This window comes from Strix uralensis, chromosome 8, assembly GCF_047716275.1.
Source record: "Strix uralensis isolate ZFMK-TIS-50842 chromosome 8, bStrUra1, whole genome shotgun sequence".
NCBI lineage: Eukaryota > Metazoa > Chordata > Aves > Strigiformes > Strigidae > Strix > Strix uralensis.
Genome location: NC_133979.1, coordinates 17,953,089 through 17,962,099, shown reverse-complemented (window position 1 = coordinate 17,962,099; position 9,011 = coordinate 17,953,089). Strand labels below are relative to the sequence as shown.

Sequence of the window (9,011 nt, the reverse complement as noted above, 5' to 3'; positions counted from 1 at the left end):
AGCCCTCCCCAAATGAACAGCTTTGAAAACTAGTTTCCTCCTGACAGTGTCCCTTTGTGTGCAAAGCAACAAATGTGCTTAACTGAGAGTCTTCTGGTTCCTGAGTTAATTTTGTATCACAGGTGCAAATTCATTTTAATTAGCAAAATGAACAGCTGAGGGGTCAGCTTGCTACACATCTGGTCTGAAGCCATCCTGAGGGCAGGCTGTCTGTCCAATGCTAATAGCACTAATTGTCAGTAGCCCTCACTCTTCTCTTGCTTGTTTAGTTTTAATCCTCTTCTGCCAGTTGAGACTACTGAAAGGTGGCAGCTCAATATTTTTTTTTCTGTAAACAAATAACAAAGGCTGTACAGTTCTCTTACACCACTGAAGCTGTTGGCTGTAGATGTTAAAAGTGGTGTTCTGGGTAGTTTGGAGGGCTTGTATTCTAATGTCTAATATATTTCCTTAAACTTTGCTGCAACACTTTCTATTACTTAGGCTTTCCCTGTCTTGCTCTGAGCTCTCTACCTCCTCTGTGGGAGAAAGTGTGATGCTTTGAATAGGCAGGGCCTGACCCTTAATGTAGTTACAGTTTGGAAATGCAGAGGTAAAAGTTCTTTTGCTGTGAATGTACTTTCCAGCATCGATCCGTATGTTAAATCTACTACATGCGGGTTAAAAATGGCTGAAACTTATGTTTACAATAATGCTGCTCTCTTAAATGCTTTCAGGCATTATGTATGAGCACTTGACATGTGAGTGGTGGTTGTGGTTGAAATTGTTACATACAGCAAAGCTGGGCTAACATTTCACTACCTCTGTGCAAAGCTCTGGAGGGCAGCAGCAGCAGGAGGCAGGGACATACTATCCTGGCTTGAACCTGCCTCTTCCTGCGATTCCACAAGCAGTTCCGGTACCTCCCCTGGTGCCAAGAGGGTAGTAACTGCGCAGCCCCAAGAGACAGAACCAGGACTATCCTTGAAGGGTTTGTATATTCTAAAAACCAGTTACTACTGGTCCCAGTAGACGATGGTTAATGTGAAGCATTTCAGGAAAAAAAATAGCATAACTCTGAATTCATTTTTAGGCAGTTACAACCCCTTTAGCAAGCTACTTTGATGAAGCTAAGGAATTTGGCTTCTCTTACAGAAGCCTGTCATTCAGAAATGAGCAGTCCCTGTTCCTGGCTGGAGCGCTGCTTGGCACTGGGTGTGTGGGGCACCAGCAGTTCTTGGGCTTGCAGGGCGAGCTGGGGAGCTGGAGAGGAGGAGGCTGCAGCTCTGCAGCCTGTTTTAGCTAATTACCTTCTTGTGTTTACTTAGCTAAGTGGTAGCAAGGGCTGTATGACAAGCAGAGCTTAAGAGTGCAAGCAGTATCTACAGGCACTTCCCATGCGAATTCAGCTGTAGGTTAGAGTAGGTCTTTGAACCTGTCTGTGTCCTCTCCTAGAGCCAGCCCTTTCTGGAATAATTGAAGTTAAGTGGCTCTTAGGCACTGGCCTCAGGTGAAATTTCAGTTTGTTCCTAAGAGTAAAGATTTATTTCCTAAATGCACTCAGTAAAGAAAGCTTCATTCTCTGCTTCAATAACAAGCTCCTTGTGGGTTGGGTATAGGTTTTTGTTTGCTTCCGGAGCTTTCCTATATGGTGGGGGGGGGGGAGAGACTACAATAAAGAAATAGGCAGGAGGGGGGGGAGTGTTGTCTCCCCCTGCCCTGGACGGAAGGCTGTGAAGGGAGAATGCTGATCCAAGGTGGCTGGGCTGCAATAGAGACATGGTCTTCTCCAGCTCCCTGCAGAAGGACTGCTCACTCAAGCAAGAGGAGGCAACTTTCAGCTTCAGAAAGAAGGTGTGCTCAGAGGTAATCACTTACTTTGTTTTTTTTAAAAATGAATGGAAGTACACTGAGCTACCACTAAGAGACTGGGGTTCTGTAAGTCCCCTCCTGATTGCAAGTTCTTTTCTGATGTTACCTGTGGAGAAAACATGACAAGTCACTTCAAGAAACAGCAAAATCATGTTTGGGACACAATTTACAAATTACTCTATTTAAAACTTTAATTTGTGATATTAATGACTGCAAAACACTTAAAATGACATTTGTTAAAGGCACATTTCATTTTAATGCATAGTGTACCATTCTAAAATATCCTAATTTCCTTACAAAGTGCTTGAGCAGCCACATACAGATAAAGTATAGCAAAATATATTTACAATCTAGGGTTTAAAATCTTAATCTGCCTAAAAATATTTAAAAAACTACAGAGATAAAATTAGTGCTTTCTTTCAGCTTAACTGGGTGAACATACCCTGCCCTCTAATTTTTTTTTTTTAGTGATTTACTTAGATTAAAAAAAAAGATTTCTGTACAAGATGTAGTTACAAAAAGGTATTTTTGAGGATACTTTCATAAGTATTAAGCACCCTGTTAGATGCTCATATATATATTTGGGAACCAAAAAGGGTGAGCTGACTGTACCTCAAAAGTATTGGTTTCAGCTAGATAGAGGAACATAATTTGTTTCTTATTAATTAGAATCTGGAGACAAGTAATGCTGAGAAGTTGACTCACTCTGCCAAACATGATTTGTAGCGCTGGTGAAGATGCCTGCCTTGTTCCTGTGGGGGCTGGGGGGATGCCTGACTTAGACCATCTTTTTTTTTTTTCTCCCTAAGCCTCTCCCCTGCCTCACCCTGCAGGTCTGTCCAGCATCATGATTTTAAACAACCACCTTAGCACTGCACACTCAAGTGGTAATGCATTTCTTTGAACGAATAAAATTACAAGTTTTGAATTCATTGGAGTGCTGATTCTCCCTGTCTTAGCCCATGAACAGCAAACTCCTGGCTAGGATGAACCGGTTGAGATCACCGATGCAATCAGCTCTGAATGGGGCTAGAGCCAAGGACCATGTGGGAAACTTATTTTCCAAGAATTAATGTTTGCCCACAGAACACCAGATGCCAAAAATAGGTCTTGGTTTACAAGTATGCACAGTGTCCGGTCTAAATTATTTTTCAACTTTTGAGGTACAGCTTTTAGTGTTAAGGGGTTTATAAAATATACACTGATTTTATAAAAAATATTTATACATTCTGTTATAACATATTGCTTTTACCCTCAGTAACTGCCAATCTATGTTTGGGAGTTCAGTGGCCTATATATATACGAATATTTTTTTTCACTCGAGTTTTATGTTGTTCACTTGGCCACTGTGCAAAATTAATGAAGTGGTATAATTAAATTACTTGCCTGGACATAATACATTACAACTTCCAAATATACATGTTCACAGCATGTATACATTGAAAATCCTTATGTTTTCTAAAAGTGATATGATATTGTACAGCAGATACAGGATGATCTAGGTGGTTAGATACAGACTGGTTAACTTATCTGTCCACTCGGTGAGTGGGAAAGGCATGAGTTTGAGTAGAGAAGTGGATGGGCTTGGGAAATGCATATGCTTTGCTCTTTGTGGTTAGACTGAGCAACACCTTTGTTACATTCTTCATATCAACCAGGGTTTTAAGCCATGCTTAAGAAGCTTGAAGGCAAAACTGTTTGGCAAGTGGCTTTGGTAAACTTTCTGGATTTTTCTGGATTTTTCTTTGTAATGGAAGCACTTACGCTGTTGTTATCTCAAAGGCAAGGCATTTAACATTTTTCCTAATAAATACCATAGAAAATTTACAAAACAAGGCATATCTGTTCTCAATACCATTATTTTAAGAACACAAGATAAAGGTGTACACAGAAATGTGTAGTTTTATAGACTGCACAAGATATTTAACTGAAATAATTTGCCTTCTCCAGCTAGAACCATGTTCTGTGTGAGTGTCATCAGTATCCCAAACTTCTATTTCAATGTGGCTGAGTAGAGATAAGTGATTACCTAGCTCAAAGTCTGCTTTTCCCACTTAAGGCAGACACTTAAAGTGATGTTATCTGCTGTAAGAGAGTGAGAGAGACAGTACAGCTCCACGTGTGCCCATGTGTGGGAGGCTGAGTACAGCCTGGGTTCACCAACTCAGCTTAAGAACTCCATAGACCTGCTTTCCAGTGCTCAGATAAAAAAACAATATACAAAGAGGCCACTCTTCACAAGAGTGTTAAAACAGTACTTAAAAGGATCTTCATGTGATTTAAAAAAAGAAGCTACAGGTGGCACAGAGAGCAATTGAAGGGTTGGTATTCTTCTGAGAGAGGCATTCTTGTGAGCCAGTCAGCTGGGGTTTCACAGTGTGTAGAAGTTAACACCAGTCAGCTATGTAATCAAAATCTCTGAACATTTCCTGCTCTTCTTCAGAAAGTATCCTTGGTTCCCGAGGTGGAGTGAGGATAGGTGCTTCAGAGGTAAATTCATCATCAAAATTACTAACATCTTCTCGTCCTCTAATGGTGGGTACAAAAGGAGGCTTCACTTTCTTGGCCAGTAAAGCATTCCAATCTATTAGCTGTAAAATAAACCAACTGCTGTTTAGTTTCCTGTCTCTACTCCTTAGTGTCCTTAGAAATAGTATTAGTTTATACTCACCCTGAAGAAGTGATGCTTTTTCACATCCTCAGCATCCTTCTCTCCAGCTCCAAGACGTCGCTCTGGATTTCTTCGTAGCAGCTGACAAAACATGCAAGATTTCAGTGCAAAAATTCAGGGCTGGGGGGAGGAAGGAGGGAGGAGGAGTGCTGCTGTATAAGAACCAACACCAAGATTAGATGGACAGTGGAATTCAGGCTGCCTGACCTATAGAAAAGTCTTGGTCCTCAAAGAAAGGGAAAGAAATTTAGATGTACATAACTCGAGATAGTGGTGCTCCAGAGGTACCTGAACCTGTTTGTTAGCACAGTTCCACCAGCAGCCAAGCTCTGGACGGAGGGAAAGCAGACTCATCTGCCCCACTGCAGGTCTGTGGCACCAAGTGTCAGTACCTGAGGTGATCGGTGGGGCGAGTGTTCAGCACTGAGATCTGAAAAAGGTGCTTTGTGCTGGAGAGGATACAGGATTTACATAAGCTTGTATTTCTAGCTTGGCTCAGAAGAGAGACTACACTGCTGTCTCTTGTGCCCAGCAATTTCACAGCAGTTGGTTTACCAGGAGAGGGTTGAATGCTGCTCCACGCACCCAGCAAATACAAGGTTTTCTAGTTAACACCAAAGTTAGATGGCACCCACCTGTGAATCACTCTGCTGTGAGCAGTGCCCTGGTGCAGGCAGAGTGCTCAGCATCAGGGTGGGTTGATCTATTCATCATGCAGCCATCAAATACTGTATTCTTCCTTCTTTCTCTACTCTCTCCCTGGGAGTATCAATCATTTTAAGCTATAGAATATTGATGCTGTTACTTATTATTTATGTCAGAGTAGTTACTGTGACATGCTGCAGCATGTTGCTGAATCGGGTGCTAGACTGATACTTTATGTCAGGCGTTTAAGTGGAGAGGCTGCTTCCAAAGGCTGTGAATCACCTCCAGTAGACGCCCTTCTACCAACTGGGATACGCTTCTAACTTAGACAGGTTCAAGCATCTTTAGATAAGTAAATGCATTACACTAAGGAATAGCACTAATAAGTCATGAACAAAACCAGCTGTTCTTTGCCAAGAATGAGACTGCAGATGCCATGTGTATGGTGTTCCCTGCCCCAGTTGGAATGAAACCAAAAAGATTTAGAAGTCTTTGAATTAAAATATTCATGTGACAATGTTAATCTACCAAATTGGTCAATGCAGCAGTGTTCTGCTAGGAAGAGAGCTGAACTTCTCTAGTTAGATACAACTAGGAAACATAGTTCAGGGAGAAAATAGAGCCTCTAGTGTTTTACTTTTTAAAAAGAAAAGCTCTCTCCTGAAAAAAAGTGGAATGTCACTGACAATTTTCATTTAAGGTGATAGGCAGCATAGCACAGCATAAATGAAGCAAGTAAAAATTTAATTGTAGAAAAAAAAATTCCAAGCGTAGGTTCTTTAATTACTCTTGTGAAGAACAAAATACTTTCTTTCCTTAATGTTGGAGAGGAAACAGGGTAAGAGGAGAATACTGTAATACTCTTATGTTCTTACCCGTCTCATTATAGAGATGGCTTCTGTAGACAGAAATCGTGGATATCTTACTTCATCATTTACAATACTGTCAAACACCTCTTCTTCATCATCTCCAGGGAAGGGAGACTATAATGAAAGTAATAAAAAAATTACTATTAAACAGGCTTAAAAATCTCTTATAATTGAAAATAACATATATTCAGCTGACAGTTTGGAATTAGACACCCTGAAATGAAGTCTTCCTTCTCCCTGAAACAGATACTGTAGTTTTCCATAAGGAAGATGGAAAAATAAGGCAAGTTGGTATTATGCCCTTACTTCTTAGTGAAGGGCTATGCTTTAAAAACGTGCTTTTAGAAGTAGAAACTCCTAAAACTGGGATCTGCTTTGAACTCTGACACAAGATATACAGGGAATGTGGAAAAGATGTTTCAGCTTAGCTTTGGGACAGCTGCCATTCACAAGTAACATGGTCAGGAGTCACGTGTTTCTGTAGTATCTTTAGCATGTTACAGCTCAAGAGTTTCCAAGCTGTTTTGAAGTGGCCTGACAGATGTAGGCAACACCATACAAGCTTTTTGTCCCTTTTTACCTGAGAGGAAGTTGAATGATCATCTTTTTTGAAAAAGAACAAAATTATGAGTAAATCTGTAGTTTTTCTCCGATTTTTAGCATGTAAGCCATCACTGTGCTACTTGGGAGAAACCTTAACAAAATGGACCAGAAGGTAAAGCAATATTTGCAATAGTAAATAACTATTCAATAGTAATTTCTTTATACCAGCTCATTTACATGGAACTGGGGCATTCTATTTCAGTGCTTGTGTAATTCAAATGGTAAAGTTGGCATAATCTTTCACTACTATCCAGTTTTATGCATTAAAGTTCACCTCCATTCAAGTTATGGCAGTTAAGGAGTTTATTTTCTCCCCAGAAGCATTTGAAAGCAGAAGACTGCTATAGCTGTACACGTCTAAATTTGATGCTAACAGATGTGTGCTGGAAACTGAGCTCCCCAAAACCAGATGTGCTGTGTTCGTGCTTAGAGACACTGATATTAATGTGCCATTACTGTAATTTGATTTAAGGCATAATGATGTAATTAAAAATAAACCAAAAATGTATAGGTTAAATCTTGGACCAGCTACAACTCATTCACTTCCACAATTGCTGATAATTCAAGCTCATGACATGACTCATCAACTCCTAGCAGCTAGTATCAGGTAAGTAGCTGCTCAGCACTTAATACTCATTTTTCTTAATGAAGCACATTAAGATGCTCACTGTAAAACTAGGTATGCCTATACATACTGTATTGATACCACTGTGACAGGTAGGGCATATTAAAATGTTGACAGGCTGGTATCTTGAGTTTTGTAACCTTGTTAACATATATTAATTTTATGACTCCATTGTATCTTACTAGAACTTACCTCACCCACTAGCATCTCATAGATAAGTACACCAAGACCCCACCAGTCTACAGCTCTTGTATAAGAAGTTTCTGTCAGCACCTCTGGAGCAAGAAATTCCGGTGTGCCACAGAATGTGCTTGTTCTGTCTCCAAATCCCATTCCTGAAAAGTTACAGTTAATGAAAAGCAAGCAGTATTTTCTGCCACTTTACACTTTACTCCAGTGAGTAAAACCTCTCTAGAGCAACTTCAGCCAATACTGTAGTTCCAGGGCCTGTCCTGAGGGCTCAGGCCAATGAGGTGAAACATTCCCCCATTCCTCCCTCCCACACCCTTGTTCCATATGTGCTTCAGTCTTATGTTTTTCTATCCCTAACTATATGCAATGAGCAAAATTAAGCTTCCAGTTACACCTTTGTCACCCAGTTATCTTTGCTTGAAAACATACAAACAATGTTATGGTGTATTTCCACTAGCTAGTAGAAGAAAATGTGGTACACCAGTCAAACGTGCCTACTATGGATACTGTATGTATTTTCCCACTAGAGAAGCAAAGTAAAACATGGAGTGTAGTGAAACAACTTCGAGCAAAATAAGCCCTGTATATTTTCAAGAGGGGCACAGTTGGGGACATCAGCCCCACAAGGACTGATGTGACACTACAGATAGAGGTGCTGCAGAGAAACCAAAGAAAACCATTTATTGTAGTAGCCAGTGAACCAAAGAGCTTTCCTTGTCCTCATTGCCTTTTGTCATTTATGGAACTTGTTTGTAAGTCACAGGACTTGCCCTAGGATATTGAGGACAACAGTAATGTTTGAACACCTACCAAGTTTACTAAATTCCCTCTTTGGCTATCTAAAAGGAAAAGATATGGAGGACAGGCTATACAAATTGGAGAAAGAAATGGACCTTTCCAGATCTTTTCCCCACAATGAGGTTTAAGAAAGACACTGCAATTTCTGTTGCTACCTCTATTTCATGGCTTATTTGGAAGGTAGTTGCCAGTAGTGGAATGTTTTAAGTAACTTTCTAGCATCTAAGCTTCCCTTTTGGGATAAATTTCTCTATTTTAGCCATAGTATACTTTTCATATCATTTCCATATACTTAGAGTTGTGACTCTATCATAGATAATGAATTTGTAAAAAAGCGAGATGTGGATTATAATGGTATTTGATTTCATTGTAGTGTCAACATGTTTAGAATGAAGAAAAATGCCTAATGCTCTTTCTGCTACCTTGTAAAATGCAGCAGTATGCCTTATGAATAAGCAAAGATGTTTCACAAATATTATTTTAATTAATTCAATAAATATAAATTAATAAATAGACTTATGATGAAGTAAGAACCAGAATAGGTGATGTTCACAACTGAAAAAAAAAAAAAAATTAAAAAAACAGGGCTCTGCTCAGATGCTCCTGATATTTCCCTACTAAGGAACTTCCTCCTAACTCCCCATTTGTACAATCAGAAATGTACTTTTTCCTTCAAATGATACGGGGTAAGTATACACTATACACATTTGGCAGACCAAAAGTCTCAAGGAACAATCAAGAGTAAGATGGACTATGG

The 9,011-nt window shown here is 39.8% G+C and overlaps 1 protein-coding gene across 4 annotated transcripts in view; it reads right to left on the bottom strand.

The window, feature by feature from the left end:
- Window positions 1-565: 565 nt before the first annotated feature.
- The window catches only part of PKN2 (protein kinase N2), a 58,083-nt gene continuing 49,637 nt past the window's right edge, over window positions 566-9,011 (bottom strand). For 2 of the 4 annotated variants that reach the window (XM_074876442.1, XM_074876444.1), the window contains 4 exons: window positions 7,457-7,599; window positions 6,043-6,150; window positions 4,523-4,603; window positions 2,017-4,442 (listed from right to left, as the gene is read on the bottom strand). In XM_074876442.1, coding sequence (XP_074732543.1) covers window positions 4,239-4,442; window positions 4,523-4,603; window positions 6,043-6,150; window positions 7,457-7,599 — 536 coding nt within the window. In that variant the 3' untranslated portion in view covers window positions 2,017-4,238. Of the gene's footprint in view, window positions 1,958-2,016; window positions 4,443-4,522; window positions 4,643-6,042; window positions 6,151-7,456; window positions 7,600-9,011 lie in introns of those variants that run through there. The other 2 variants (XR_012629858.1, XM_074876443.1) reach the window with 2 other exon arrangements.